Source organism: Aedes aegypti, chromosome 3 (assembly GCF_002204515.2).
Source record: "Aedes aegypti strain LVP_AGWG chromosome 3, AaegL5.0 Primary Assembly, whole genome shotgun sequence".
In the NCBI taxonomy this organism is placed as follows: domain Eukaryota; kingdom Metazoa; phylum Arthropoda; class Insecta; order Diptera; family Culicidae; genus Aedes; species Aedes aegypti.
In genome coordinates, this window is record NC_035109.1 from 190,856,443 (window position 1) to 190,872,816 (window position 16,374).

General features: G+C 42.4%; 1 protein-coding gene across 1 annotated transcript in view; it reads right to left on the reverse strand.

Annotated features, from left to right (window-relative positions):
- Nucleotides 1–320: 320 nt before the first annotated feature.
- Nucleotides 321–16,374, reverse strand: part of LOC5568853 (probable ATP-dependent RNA helicase kurz) — a 28,249-nt gene continuing 12,195 nt past the window's right edge. The window contains exons 3-6 of the mRNA XM_021848996.1: nucleotides 10,323–11,535; nucleotides 785–2,421; nucleotides 520–722; nucleotides 321–455 (exon numbers count right to left, since the gene is read on the reverse strand). Coding sequence (XP_021704688.1) covers nucleotides 376–455; nucleotides 520–722; nucleotides 785–2,421; nucleotides 10,323–11,535 — 3,133 coding nt within the window. The 3' untranslated portion in view covers nucleotides 321–375. The remainder of the gene's footprint in view (nucleotides 456–519; nucleotides 723–784; nucleotides 2,422–10,322; nucleotides 11,536–16,374) is intronic.

The following is a 16,374-nucleotide window of genomic DNA, read 5'->3' on the forward strand; positions in this document are numbered from 1 at the left end:
TTTTTTTTTTTTTAAATTGAATAAACGACATGAAACGAGCTCACCAGTTTGTACATTTGGTAAAACTATTAGCCCTATAGAACTGTGTTGGCTATCGAAGTACGTAGCTAACCTGAAAAGCTTTCAATATTATTATTATTTATCTTTTCGCCCTTGGCGAGTTCACCACTTTTAAGCTTTCAACAAATCAAAAGCAAATGTCCCTACAGACTGAGCGAAGAATGATTTTCAAATAGATTGAGTATTCGCGTTCCGTTCTGTTTCAAGTACCTACAAAGCTTAGATCTGTACACAAGGAAAGGTGATATCAAGTAACGATATTTTCACGTGTCGTACTGAAACATTTATGTACATAAAACATAATAAAGTTACCTTTCAATCAACGGGAGGCCAAAGTTTCTCAACATCCGCATGACAGGATATGGGCAAAAATTGCTGGTACTCTGAAAGTAGAACTGCGAAAAAAAAGGTAAATGGAAATTTATGTAATGGCTTGTCGGTAGTTTCAAACAAACGTACAGTTCTTATCCGTCTTCCATAGCTCTTCCAGGCGACTTCGGTCGTAAACTTCGTTTTGCTGGAGCGTTCTCACAAAGGTGGTAATTCGCGGAATTGACGACGAAAACGACTTCAGTACTGATTCGGGTGAGGAAAGCAGCGATTTTCTGAACTGCTTCAGTTTTGGATAAACTACCCCGGCGAGCAGGAATTTGGTGAAGTATCTGCGGATGGAAGAATAGTTGCAGGCGCACACAATTCAACAAAATTAGAAATCTATACTCACTGGCAGCGGGAAGTATCCTTGGGCATGTCCACCTCCGCCGGTGGCAGTTGCCATCCGGCCTTGCCAATCGTAGCTTGCACCCAACAAACGATGGTATCTTCGTCCAAACGGTACGCCGGTTCGGGTTCGTCCAACACGCGAACAATGTTGCAGTACTTGGGTATCAGCTGTACCAACCATTCCGGTTCGATGGCCGTGATGCCGCGAATGAACATTTTGGCATTGCCACCTTCCACCGTTTCGTACGCCTCTTGGAAGCACACCCACTCGGGATCCCGTTTGCGCAGTACGGAACTCGAATGCATAAAGACGGGGTCCTCCATGTTGGGTAGATTGTAGGCGTGCTTGTATTTGATACGATCGGCCTTAAGCTTAATTTCGGACTCCGGTACTTTGCGGGCAATTTGGTCAGCCATGCCAATCAGCATCAATTGACGCAACAGCTTCGCTTGAATGTCGGTTGGTGGTGGCATGGCCGGATTTACGGTTAGATTTAGATCTTTAAGATTGGCATTTACCTCGTTGGTAAGTTGAACTCGCAGCTTACGGATTTCCTTTACAGCTTTCAGTCGAATGCCATTTTCCTCGCAAAATTCCGCCAGACGACCTTTGCTGTTAGCGTACTCAGCTGCTCCGACGGCACGAAGCAGAATCATAGGGTCTCCAAGCATAAGGGAATGCCCAGTTCCAGCCCAGGCTTTCCTTTTCGTGCGCCACTTCTGGTGATCTGTCGAATCTTCCGATAAGGACACCTCCTGGAATATTTCCTGCACGGACAGAGCAGCCACCATGCATATTGCGTACGGGAGTAAATCGTGCTGATGACTGAGGGCCAACATCTTGCCAAATCGAGGAGCAACTGGGAACGCGGCAATCGTTTTACCAAGCTTGGTAATGCGACTGAGAGTTTGAGACTTGTTCTTGTTATTTACGATACTCTCTTGCAAGGCATCCATCATGATGAGCCGTTTTTCTGCCACTTCCAGCTGTGTGCGATCCGGCGGCGAAGGGAACGGGAAATTAACGACCTTATCAATTCCCATGCATTTCATCTGTAGCATCAAGTCGTCGACCGGCTTCTTCTGAATCTCCGGTTGAGAAAATTCCAAAAACTCATCGTTGAATACGGCACTAGAGTACAGTCTATAGCAATGGCCGGCGGACACTCTGCCGGCTCGACCGGCACGCTGATTGGCCGATGCCTTGCTTATGTAGGTTACCACGAAGGCCGTCACTCCAGTGACCTTGTCGTACAATTTGGTCTTTTGTCTACCACAGTCTACGACATACTTGATCCCGGGTATGGTAAGGGAAGTTTCGGCAACGTTGGTTGCCACAACACAAAGTCGCGTTCCTTCCGGTGGTTCTTCGAAAACCCTCTGCTGCTTCTCCGAGGACAGTATAGAATACAGTGGCAAAACCCATAAAGGTTGGTTCTTGTTCAGCTCTGATGTATTCAAGTCCTCATCGAAATCGGACTCCAAATCAGTCAGCTCGTCGTCGCTGTTGCCATTGAGGTCAGCATCTTCGTCATCTTCACGTTGATCTGCTTCGGCATCGTCCCATGGAAGCTGGTAGTTGTCCAGATTTATCTTCGGCAGTTCCACTCGTACCGTTTCAGCTTGCTGTTGTTTCACCTGGATATTATAATGAAATGAAATAGATCGTGAGGGAGTATATCAATGTCATATATAACTAAATACCCCACATCGGGAGTGTATAAATGTGTATAAATGATAACAAAAGGAACATCTAACAATAGGGTCCTAAAGCCCTGTCCCGATTTTAGTGCCAAACGCTTAAGTTTAAGCCAAAAACACATTTTTACTCAATTTTCTAATGTTTCCGTTAAATAAGGTTGTTAAATAAAAACAAGATTTTATTAAAAATTTTAGGACCCTATTGGGGAAGCACAATAAGTCTGTAAACGGACCCTGAGAAGACAATTTAGGGAGTGTTGAGATATTCAAAGATAAGATAGTACCTTTGAAAAAAAAAAAAAATATAATGATAAATTTTAAGGTATGTTTTTTTCAGTAAAAATATATCTGTTTTGTTCTAAACAACAACAAAAATGGTGATATTTATTTAATTTCCATGAAAAACAAGAATGTTTATCAAATGATCTGAAAGTGCGTTTAATCATCTAAGTCAGATATAGAAAACAGTCTATTTTATCTTAAGGAAAAAATAGCCTTTTCCTTAAAATGGACTTCATATATTTGAACATCAGCGACGTATCAAGAATATTTCTCTGGAGAGCGTTTTGTATATTTTCCTAGATAATATCTTGGGGAACACCGCTAGCGCATGACGGCTCACCATAGTAGCATGTCCGAAAGAACTTGAAACTATTAAGAACCAGAACTGCAGGTCCAAAGCCCAAAGGTGGATGGTTGTGATGGCTATGACAGTGGTCATCATGTAAAGAACAAACGGACATTGCTGTATCGTGTCAGCACCGAGGAGGCAATCCCTCTAGCACGATGTAGGTAGCGCAACCCTGGTTAGGTGGCCTATCGAAGACTCTTCACCAACCAAAAAAGACAAAAGTAGAACAAACGGATTGATTTTAAGGCAACAAACCCGGCAACGAATAAAGGACTCCTGGCTCGTGAACTGCGGAATGTTGGCGTGAACGTGGCAGCTATCCAGGAAATACGCTGGCCGAGAACCGGAGAACGCGAATTCCGAGCGGTGGACTCCATCGCCAACACTTCATTCAAGTACCACATCTACTACAGCGGTGGCGACAGAGCAGAACGTGGAGTTGGCTTCATAGTGATTGGGAAGCAGATGAAGCGAATTATTCGGTGGAAACCGGTAAGCGACCGAATCTGTGTGTTGAGAATCAAGGGCAAGTTCTTCAACTACAGCCTGATCAGCATATATGCGCCAAAGAACGATAAGCGCGATGACATGAAGGATGAGTTCTATGAGAGCCTGGATAAGGCCTACGGAGAGTGCCCAAAACAAGACGTCAAGATAGTCATCGGCGACGCAAATGCGCAGATCGGGAAAGAAGATTTCTTCCGACCCGTCATTGGAACGGAAAGCCTACATTCTGTTACCAATGATAATGGCCTGCGGCTAGTAATCTTCGCTGCTGCTAGAGGGATGGCAATCAGCAGTGCCTACTTCGCACGAAAGAATATCTGCAAACACACCTGGCGACACCCGAGTGGCGATGCCTGCTCCCAAATAGACCACGTGCTGGTTGATGGGCGACATTTCTCAGAAGCCATGGATATCAGGACCTTCCGAGACCCTAATATCGACTCGGATCATTATCTCGTTGTAGCTAAAATTCGGGCGCGGTTATCCAGCGTCACGAGTTCCACAACAAACAGAACGCTGCGCTTCAATATACAACGCTTGTCGACTGAAGGGGTAGCTGCGCAGTACCGTCAGCAACTAGACGAGCAGTTGGGAAGAATCAACGTTGCTGGAGACGCCGATAGCCTGTAGGACCCTATCCACGAAGCTGTGACAACAACGGCGCGGGAAGTGATCGGCACTGGTCGACGACGAAGACGAAACGACTGGTTCGATGAAGAGTGCCAGAGAGTGACAGACATGAAGAATGTCGCCAGAAGCCGTATGCTTGTGGGCGGTACCCGACAAAGCAGAGAGCGGTACAGGGCAGCGAGAGCCGATGAAAAGCGAATCCACCGCAGAAAGAAAAGGCAGCACGAAGAAAGTGTGGTAGCTGACGCGCAAAAAAACAAAAACCGGAATGATATGCGGAGATTCTATTCAGGGTGGCCAGTGAAAAGTCAATTTGAAATTCCCGGTTTTCTCCCGGTTTTTTCCCGATATTTCAAAAATATTCCCGGTTTAATGATATGCTAAGAAACATTATTGCGAATTGTTTTACTATTTCAAACGACTTTTAAGTACGAGTTTTTTGTTTAAACCAAAGCATTTCTATTAGGGGTAGACGAAAATCAGATATTTTGCTGCGCATTCAAATTTTCTGGGCTTATACTGATTCTGCTAAATATCAGTTTGATCTATGAAACGATATTTTACGACGGTCATTTTAGGTAATCGTAAAATTTGTTATGAACAAGTTCAGTGCTAAAAAAAGATTGACCCTTGTTTATATTATGGGATCGAGTCAATCTTTGAATGAATCATAGTTTAAATTTTAAACGGTCACAGGTTTGGTAGACATAAAAATGAATATATCAATTGTTCAACATTTCGTTCCATGGTTATCAGCATATAATTTTTGTTATGTTTTATCCCCACAAATCTAGAACATTTTCTCAGGGCAATTATTTCAGAATTTGGGGGGCGAAAAATCTAGATAGGGGGCTAAAAAGCTAACACGGGAGCATTTGAAAATAATTACTCATAACCTTTGTAGAACACATATCTGATGGTTAATCAATTCCAAACTTAACTATTTCCAGGACTATTTTACCTTAAACCGTTATATCTCTAATCATGATCATTTTCAAATGATGATAGACAACACTTGATGATTGTGTGATGCATTCAGGTTTTTTAATATCATGAGTTTTTAGAACGGACAAAAAAAAATCTAATGTGCCCATGTTCCGATTGCACTCTTTTTCATTAGTTATTATGGTACAAATCATTTAGAAACAAGCTTTGAAAAATTTAGCAGACAAAAATCGGGTTCCAACGATTCTAAAGACGTAATTTCTTCAAATGTATTTTTAAAAAGTGTTTTAAAAATACATTTGAAGAATTTTCAGAGATTTGAACTTTCAGAACTTCCAAAAAAAATCGAGTTTTCTTGGTGTTAGAAAAATAGCATTGAACAATGAGTTGAAAAACATTCTGGATTTTCATATATGTTTCAGGGTATTTGGATTGGATAAAAATGCGTTCCCAGAAACATCAAACATTTATTATTCACAATTTCTGAAAATGATTGCAGTAATTTTAGAAACGGCAGATGATGGAATGACTGATTCAGTAGCCTGTAATGCACGCAAGATATTGTTAAAATCGATATCATAAATTACAGTCCAATAAATCATTCATAGTAACTGTGGGTTATCGATATTTAAGAAAATATTCTTAAATGTACATAAAAGTTATTGTATTATGATTCTATGGATATACGAGTCAAGGAAATTTTCTGGCGTACAGCGCTTAATTAAAATATGTGAATCACATATTAGGGGCCTCAAGGGGGCGAAAGTTGAAAAAGTTTGGGAAGCACTGGTATAGATCGTGCTGGTTAAAACATTACTTGGTATGCAAAATTTTCCCGGTACTAATTGAAATTCCCGTATATTTCCCGGTTTTCTCCCGGTGATTCGAAATTCCCGGCTTTTTCCCGGTTTTCCCGATTTCCCGGTGCGCTGGTCACCCTGATTCTATGCAACGGTCAATGGTACGCGGCACAATACCGTACCGGTGCCCGCCATGTGCAATGATCGAGAAGGAAATTTGCTGACCGATAAAACGGCGGTGGCTGCCAGGTGGAAGGAACACTTTCAGCAATTGTTGAACGGTGGAAATAAAAATGTAGCGAGGAACAGGATGAACATAGATGACGACGATCAAGCTGTGGACCCACCGACCATACGAGAGGTTAAAAAGGCTATCAGCGAGCTGAAGAACTGTAAGGCTGCTGGGAAGGACGAGATCCCGGTCGAACTTCTCAAGCACGGAAGCGAGCAGCTTTACCAGTCGATCTACCGAGTACTTCTGAAGGTATGGGAGGACGAAGAATTGCCCACCGGCTGGTTGGATGGCCTCATCCGGCCTGTCTATAAGAAAGGGCACAGACTGGAGTGTGCTAAAAACAGAGGAATTACCCTGCTAAATTCGGCGTACACAATTCTGTCGCACATCATGTTTAACAGACTGCGACCGCTGGAGGAGTCCTTCGTCGGCGAATACCAAGCTGGTTTTCGTGAGGGCCGTTCGACAACGGACCAGATGTTTAGCTTGCGAATGATCCTAGACAAATTCCGGAAGTACAACTTGCAGACTCACCATCTGTTTATTGATTTCAAGGCGGCGTACGACTCAGTGAAAAGAAATGAGCTTTGGCAGATAATGTCTGAAAATAGTTTTCCGGCGAAACTAATTAGGCTGATACGTGCTACGCTGGATGGAACGAAATCAAGTGTTCGGATCGCAGACGAGGTGTCAACCTCGTTTGTGACGTTAGACGGATTGAAGCAGGGAGACGCACTTTCGAATTTACTGTTCAACATTGCACTCGAGGGTGCTATTAGGAGATCTGGCGTGCAGAGATATGGCACTATTATCACAAGGTCGCACATGCTCCTTGGCTTTACGGACGATATAGACCTAATTGGAATCGATCGCAGGTCAGTGGAAGAGGCCTTCGTGCCTCTGAAGAAGGAGACAACGAGGATTAGGACTGACCATTAATTCTACCAAAACGAAGTACATGGTTGCAGGTAGAGATAGAGTCAGGCATGGTGGTGTAGGTGCTGAGGTAGTGTTTGATGGGGATGTGTTTGAAGTTGTTGAAGAATTTGTTTACCTTGGAACACTTGTGACATGTGACAACGACGTTTCCCGTGAAATGAAAAGACGTGTTGCGGCTGCGAATAGGGCCTTTTACGGACTACGTAATCAGTTTAGGTCCCGCAGCTTGCAAACGGAAACAAAATTCGCCCTGTATAAAACATTGATTCTTCCGGTGGCTCCCTACGGGCACGAAGCGTGGACGTTGAAAGAGTCAGACCGGAAAGCTCTCGGTGTTTTCGAGCGTAAAGTGCTGCGGACAATACTCGGTGGGAAACTCGAAAATGGTGTGTGGCGCAGAAGCATGAATCACGAGTTGTATCAAGTGTACAAAGATGCGAATATTATCAATCGTGTAAAATACGGCAGACTTCAGTGGGCTGGTCACTTAGTGCGAATGTCGGAAGAAAGAATTGCGAAAATAATATTCAGCAGGGAACCAGGTAGAGGTCGGCGGCTTCGGGGAAGACCACGAACACGCAGGCTATAGACAGTAGAAGAGGACCTGGCGACCCTAAACGTTCGGGGCAACTGGAGAAGTTTCGCCCAAGACCGACGAAGATGGAGCTCTACAATACACCCGGCAATGGCGTGACACTACGCTGTAGCCATCAAGGTATCAAGGTAGGTAATACCTTGGGGAATTCAGGGCTGGTAGCGACATATCGTCTTGAAAATAAGACATTAGAGACCACTTGCATGAAAATTATGAATTAAAGTCCTTTTTTTTCTCTGTTCGGATGCGCCACTGCGACCAGTATTTAGATCTATTGTGACATTACCCGTATCCTTAGTGTATAGTGCATGTCGCATTACGCCATTTCCATTGATAGGTAATGAAGCATCGATTTCTGTACAGTTCTTGTTTTGATTCCTCAGATATTGATACAAATCGACTATGATAAAAAGGTCCCGCTATTTACACCCTTCATAGAAATTTACATCTCAGCGAAGGCGCGCCCCTTAGAAAACATAATCGATTAAATTTCTGAGAAACCAAATCGGTACTACTGATATTTGACCATGCAACGGAACTCTAGTCCCATCCTTGTTTCGCTTTTAGTTTAGTCTCAGAAAAATACTAGTAAAAGGGACTTTATGCTAGCAGCAAAACCGAATCAAGCTAGAAAATTTGTTTAGTAATCAGAATTCACGTGAGTCCTTGAATTACCAGAACTTACAGTCCTTGTTGAGTTAATACTCATGATTGTTATCCTGGCTTCAAGTGTAGTCTCGGGATTGACCAACTCCGAGTCTTTAATCATCTGCTAGGTAAAATAGATTAATTTTTAAAAACTGTTGCCAGTAACAAGGACTTTGTACCGCGAATCCTTGAATTACCAGAACATATTACCCTAACCCAACAAACAAGATGAGACTAGGGTTCAAATGGTAGATCTTACCCCGTAACGCACCACGAAAAGGTGATCTACCCGCGTTACGGGTAATTAAAGTCCTTACATGAATAACGAAAACAGAAAGAAACCTAAAAAGAATCACGACATGAGAGATCAATTCATAAGTGATATGTGAATGAAAGCTACAGTAAAAAGAGCAGTAATACTTGTAATGCAGCGAAGCATAAAAAAATCTTATAAAAATGTTTGATCCGACAATCTTATAAGATTTTTTTTTTGTTTTTTTTGGATGCTACATTACAAGTATTACTGCTCGTTTTTTTTAGATTTTATTCACATATCACTCCAAAGATCTTTTCAGAAGATTTTTCACGAACTTTCTAAGCATTTCGTTTAAAATACCTTCAAGAATTCACTGAAATTACTTTGAAAATTACATCAAGAATCCCACCAAAGATCGTTTCAGACATTTTTTGTCAATGAAGTTTCAAATTCTCCAAAAAAATATTACAATGATTTCCCTACGACTCCAACATTCCCGTTTAGAACACCTTCAAGAATTCAAAATTGCTGCAGGAATTCCTACATTTTTTAAAAAAATACTCAAGGAATTTTTCAAAGATTTTATTTCATACAGGGGTGTCTCCACGGAAAAGCCAAGAAAATTTTCCAGATTGTTTTGGAGAAAATTTTCCGAAATATCCGCGAAGAATTTCAAAAAAAAAAAAAGAGTAATCTCAGATGAAACTTGTGTGAGTATACTTAATTGATTTGTTACAAGGTTGTTACTCTGAAAGAACTCCTATATTGTTGATAAAATTCTTTCTAAAACTTTCTTGATAAATTGCAAGAAAATTATAATACCTGAATAATTTCCTAAAAGAATTTTTTTGATGAAATTCGGGCACAATCCCTGAAAAAACTATCTATGAATAATCGGAGCAATTAGTGAAAAAATTGCTGTAGTATGGAACCTCGAATAATGTTTTGAAGAATACATGGGAGATTGGACATTTTAGAAAAGCTTCTAAGGGTCTAGAGGCGCTTTCAAGGATGATGTCTAATCGTTCTGCTGTAATATTGACAGCAAACTGTAATCTGATGAGTATGGAAGCATTTTCTAATAACTATTCCATAGTATTTAAGTATATGATTCGTTTGGTTCCAAATTCGTCGAAAATCGATACAGCCTTGAAGTTACTAAGGGAATTAGAGGGTTAATGGTAATTCTTCTTCTTCTTCTTCTTGGAATCAACGTCCTCACAGGGACAGAGCCTGCTTCTCAGCTTAGTGTTCTTATGAGCACTTCCACAGTTATTAACTGAGAGCTTTCTTTACCAAAGTTGCCATTTTCGCATTCGTATATCGTGTGGCAGGTACGATTATACTCTATTGCCCAGGAAAGTCAAGGAAGTTTCCATTACAAAAAGATTCTGGACCGACTAGGAATCGAACCCAGACACCTTCAGCTTCGCTTTGCTTTGTAGTCGCGGACTCTTACCACTCGGCTAAGAAAGGCCCCAATGGTAGATCTTACTAAACACTAAAACTAAGTGTATGAGATCTAGGCCATCTCCAGCACAGTTACAAATCGTATGGCGACTTTCAAAAGCTGTAAAACACGCCATATGATTTGTAACATTGCTGAAAATGCCCTATCATCCCCAATAAGAAACCTGACTATATCCTCTTACCTTCTTTTTCTTCTTCTCCATTTTGGCAGCTTTTTTCGTGTTAACCATCAGCTCCAGCTGTTTGTCGTCATCATCGGAATCCTCACCAGCGACGACTGACGATTCGCCGGAAGGTTTCTCCACCGGCAAACTATTTCCCTTGTATGGGAACGCCTTGCGCAATTTTTTCACCACGTGGTTGACCTCCTTCTGACCGGTGAGAAAAATGAGCATTCCGCCCTCCGGCAGTTTGGTGTGGATTTTGACCGTCTTCAAATAAGCTTCCCGAACGTAGTCACTGGCCGTCGTTTTGCTGAAATGAACGGTCACGGGAAACTGCCGCGACTCCACATTGATCACCGGAGGAACCCTGCTGAAAAGGGTACGATTTTCCGTGAAGTCCTTCACCCGCATCGTGGCAGACATGATGATCAACTTCAATGGCTTATTCTTCTTGGCACGCAGGATTACAATCCGTGAAAGCAATCCCACTAGAATATCTGTGTAGACACTTCGCTCGTGCGCTTCGTCTAGGATGATCACCGAATATTGCGAGAGCAGGAAATCGTTTTCTATTTCTTTGAGCAGCACACCATCGGTTACGAACTTGATCTGGGTGCGATCCGTCACGTTGCCTTCGAACCGAATCAGATAGGACACCACCTCGGTCGACAGGTTCATTTCGGTTGCCACTCGCTTAGACATTGAGATGGCAGCGACGCGCCGAGGTTCCGTTATCGCAATCAGACCACGATCCGGATTAGCATATCCCGCTTCGTACAAAAACTGAGGCACTTGAGTCGTCTTACCGCTGCCAGTTTCTCCGGCAAGGATCACGATCGAGTTCTCGCTTATCGTTTCCATTATGATCTGCTCTTCGGCCAGAATAGGAAGTTTTAGGCGCGCAGCCTGAATCTTCGGATCACGTTCCACGTGAACATAGGTCACCGGCTTCCTGTCCACAACTTTATTCTTAGTTTCTTCTACTTTATCAGATTTAATCAAATTTTCACTCTTCGGTGGCATCTCTATTGGAGGAGAAACTGAATCGTCAATAACTTCTTCCGCTGATTCCTTCGTTTCAAGACCCATGTCTTCCTCACAAAGCTTATCATCCTCAACTACAGACTCCTCACCGCTGTGATCGGAATCGGACTCTTCCTCGGAAGACGAACTCTCTTTCTCTAGACCGATGGTGTTTAAATCCTTTTTACCTTCCCCCTGTTGCCCTTCGCTAGAAATATATAGATGTTATTAGAATACATATGAAAAACTATCTGGATTTCAACACTTCACTTTACTTTGCAAAAAGAAAATGAGAATACCTTAAAATTACTAAGAAGACTACCGTTCAATTCTAATATTTTGTTTAAGAGAATTCTGGAAGTATTCTGATAAAATTCCTAGAGGTGGTTTGATAAAATCTCGGAGGTGTTCTGATAAAATTCCTAGAAGAATCCCGATTTCGAATGAGATCCCAACATGGTTTCTTATGAGAATCGGAATGACCAGGAATGATTTCGATGATGCTCTTGAAAGCATTCTGAAGAGAATTATGGAAGGTTTTAGATTAGAATTCTTGAAGGATTTTGATAGGATAGTGATGAGAATTCTACACGGGTAAAAATCAGATTCTCAAACTCACAATAATATTATTTCAGTGTTTTCATCTTATGGAAATATACCATGATTTGGACTCATGATATAACGATTTAGGCTCCATATGCATTATGTTTTTTTGCTGATTGCTCGAAATTTTGAATCAAATGCATAAAATTATAACTTCCGCATCCGTTTATGATCCGCAAAAAATAATAAAAATAAAAATGACAGAGCGGGATTCGAACCAAAATTCTTCCAATTTAGATCCACGTACTCAACCTCACAACCACTTCGCAGTGTTAGAATGAAGGAGATTGATACGAATTAATTTATACAAAGCGTCATGAGCATGATTGACCGCCCGCAGTTGCTACTCCGTTATTGCAAGAACAGCTGTACTTACACAGGGAATCAACAGATGCTACTCAGGATCAGTAGCATCTTCAATGTGTAAGTACTGGTGCTCTCATTATTATAACAAACAATACCGGCGCCGGCTGCGTCCAAATGCAGGTCAATTTAGGGATGGGAGGGAAATGTTTACGTGATACTTGCTTTACAGAAGCCGAGAAGTCTTTTGCACTTCTACAAGAAAACACTGGGTATCAGGTATCAGAAGGCCGGCTCCAAAGGCACGTTCCCCGCCAGTTGGGAGATATGTGCCATCGCCATATTTGAGCCTATTTCATCATCTTCCCGAAGGGAGAGGAAAGGGAAGGGAAAGATGGGAGGAAATAGGAGTGGGGTCCCTTGAAGAGGGAAAATCGCATAAGCGAATTGAGAGCATGTAGATCCATACCACAATGGGTTTGAACAGCGCCCTAAAAAGGACACTGCAAAACGCATGAGCGTAAAGAGAGCCTAAAGCTCATTACCACAGCGGATTAAGAATAACAGAATGTCCTGAAGATTCAGGCTTCTGAATTCGGTTTCACTTAATAAGTGTTTACCAAGTAATTGGAATCGCATTTGCGAAAAAACTGGACAGTTACATATAAGGTGATACGAAGTTCCATAATCGGAGTCACAACTATCACACACAAATGAGTCAGCACGCTGAATATTTGCCATGTGATAGTTGAGTCGGCAGTGGCCTGTCAACGCTCTGACCAAGAGACTACAATTCTGCTTTGACAGATTTGTTAAATACTTCGCCACCCTTGGAGATGGCTCAGTAATGTACAATTTTGTTTGACGATATGACTCCAAACTATTCCAATATTGCTTGTGCTGAGTTGCCGCCCAAGAGTTTATCTGAAGCTTCACCCAGCACTTCGAAATTGGAATAGCCGGCTCAGGGCCAATGAAGTCATGCGATGCTCCATCGCGAGCTAGCTCATCAGCCAATTCATTTCCAGCGATGGAAGAATGGCCAGGTACCCATACAAGGTTTACAGAGTTGACTGAATTCAGTTCCTTAATTTGAGTTCGACATGCGATAACAAGCTTCGACCTTGAGTTGGCCGAAGCGAGAGCTTTTATAGCAGCCTGACTATCTGAACAGAAGTATATGACTTTACCCATTACGCGCTGTTGAAGTGCTGATTGCGCTCCACACATAAGAGCAAATATTTCCGCCTGAAAAACGGTGCAGTTTCTACCAAGTGAGTAAAACTGATTCAGCCTTAGCTCACGAGAATATACTCCTGCACCAGCTCTACCTTCAAGAAGGGAGCCATCAGTGTAACATACTATATTGTTTGATATACTTCTTTCCAAATAGCCAGACGTTCACTCTTCCCGTGAAGGGAATTGTGTGGTAAATGTCCTGTAAGGAAAGTTACAAACAATTGTGAGATCACTTGGAGCAAGGACAATTTTGTCCCAATTCACCAAAAGTGGAAACAACGAAGTGTGTGTAGATCTACGATTCACTGGATTTTTCTCCAGTAGATCCAGTACCCATAAACGGTAAGAGCAAGAAAGTGCTTCTTGTTTAAGATATATGTGTAGTGGCGCAACGTCGAAAATGGCCTCAAGCGCTGCTGTGGGAATTGTAGAAAACGCACCAGACATCGCCATCAAACACATCCTTTGGAGATGGCCCAATTTTGATTGGATTGTTCTCACTTCGCCCTTTTGCCACCACACAAGACATCCATATGCCAATATTGGTCGAACAACTGTTGTGTAAATCCATTTGATATATTTGGGTTTGAGGCCCCAAGTTTTACCAAAGGTTCGCCGGCATTGACCGAAGGCCATGCAAGCTTTTTTGACTCTGAAATCAATGTGAGGTGTCCATGAAAGTTTGGAATCTAGAATGACACCGACATACTTTACTTGATCAGTCACATTAATCTCAGTGCCAAAAAGACGTAAGTGTCGAATTCCATCGCGGTTTCGTCTTTCCGTAAAAAGAACAATAGATGTTTTATTCGGGTTAACCGAAAGGCCATATTGGCGACACCAACTCTCGATTACCTGAAGAGCACTTTGCATCAGGTCGAATAGGGTGCTTATGCACATACCAACTATCAGAGCTAGATAGTAGTCGGCAAATCCATAAGTTGGAAAACCGCAATTATTGAGTTGCCTCAATAGCGTATCTGCTACGAGATTCCACAAAAGTGGTGACAAGACTCCCCCTTGGGGGCATCCGCAAACACTCAATTTTCGAATCGCTGCTTGACGCAATGTCGAGAAGAGATGTCGGTTTTTGAGCATTTGATGAATCCAATTGGTAATCATTGTAGGTAGCCCATGGTTTCGTGCGGCTTCCAATATGGCATCGAAAGACACGTTATCAAAGGCACCCTCAATATCCAAGAAAACACCCAAGCAGGATTGCTTCTGAGCGAATGCTTTCTCGATATCGTATACAACTTTGTGTAAAAGAGTCACAGTGGACTTTCCAGATTGGTAAGCATGTTGATTGACATGAAGAGGCATGTTTACCAAATAAACATCACGGATGTGATGATCGATAATGCGTTCCGGACATTTCAGAAGAAAAGAGGTCAGACTGATTGGTCTAAAACTCTTCGCTTCTTCATACGACGCACGTCCTCCTTCCGGGATAAACTTTACAGTAATATCACGCCAGGATCTGGGAATGTACCCGGTAGCAAAACTGCTTACAAGTAGCTTTTTCAAAACATGTTTGATAAAATCAAATCCCTTTTGGAGCAGAACAGGATAAATCCCATCCGCTCCTGGAGATTTGAAAGGAGTAACTATTAAGTGCCCATTGAATCGATTCAGTAGTTACGATACTACGAGCCGAGGCCAGAGACTCGTAACTACATGAAAAGACATTTGGTTCATCCGTAGATGTCATGTCCACTGTAACCGTTGGTTCCAATTGCTACTTGCAGCTTCCCCGCAAGACATTTTTCCTTCCCATTAACCCCACTGTGCTTGTCACTCACTTTATGCAGTCAAGTGGTACCCACCTGTCGGCATAAAGGGTGAGTACCGGTTAGATCCCAACACCAATACGCTTCAGAGAAGTAACCCATTTGCAGCGGTTTGAGCGCGAGTAAAACATAAAAGCTCGCCGTACGTTCATCATTTGCCCACAGATGGAGTAGGATGGAAGGGTTGCCAAATTGGAAGAGCATTATAGGTACTTCGGCATTTTTCGTGCTCGGTCATACCAATTAGATAATTAAATACCTCAGCTTTCATCTCGAGGAGATTATTCTGTCCGAAACACTAGTCGGAATTGTAGTGCGCGCCGGAAAATAATTATTAAGTTTGATAGTGAGTTTTTCTTACATTTAGTGGTGTAGATTTCTAATATTAGTTGAATCTTTTCAGAATAGCATGCGTAGTTAAGCTCAAAATCGCATGCATAGTTAGTGTAGTAGATTGTAGTGCAAACAATAATTATAAAAGGTTGGTGGTGCTCAAAAGAAGAAAGCAATTGTGTGAATAGACAAAAAAAACCTATTGTTCCTATTGTAATTATAGCTATCCGTTGTAACTATTGTAACGTCGCGTCAAGAAGGAAGGTCAAGTGTTAGATTGACAAGGAAAAGGTAATTTAAAGACTACAAGAAAATGATTGTACTTGTAACGTGAAAATTTAGTGACGTCACACGTTAGTAACCATGGGGTAGGTCCATCTCGTGGGCCATTTTCTTTTTTCTACCCTCTCTTGGCGGAGCAAGGGCCGTTCTTCTATTCAATAGGATCGAGCATCGGCGATTTCCACGAACAAGCGCACCAGAAAACTCCTCGACACGCCAGTTTGGGACAGAATAGGGAATTTCGTCGGAAGCGTGGCCCTGCTGGCCTATTGTTCCATTGTTCGGCCGGTATTCCTGGTCAACTCATCAAATCGACCATATTGCCACGCCACGCCCGGTCCAACCACTTAGTCATTGCTCCTCGCCAAATCAGCCACGTTGACTGCTGGCCCTATCAGTCGACCGGCCTTATCATCACCATTGCCCAGTTGCCCCTTCACGGGAGGATAATCCGCCGAAGTGATTTAGGTGGGCCCTGTGCCCCTCCTGTACCTACG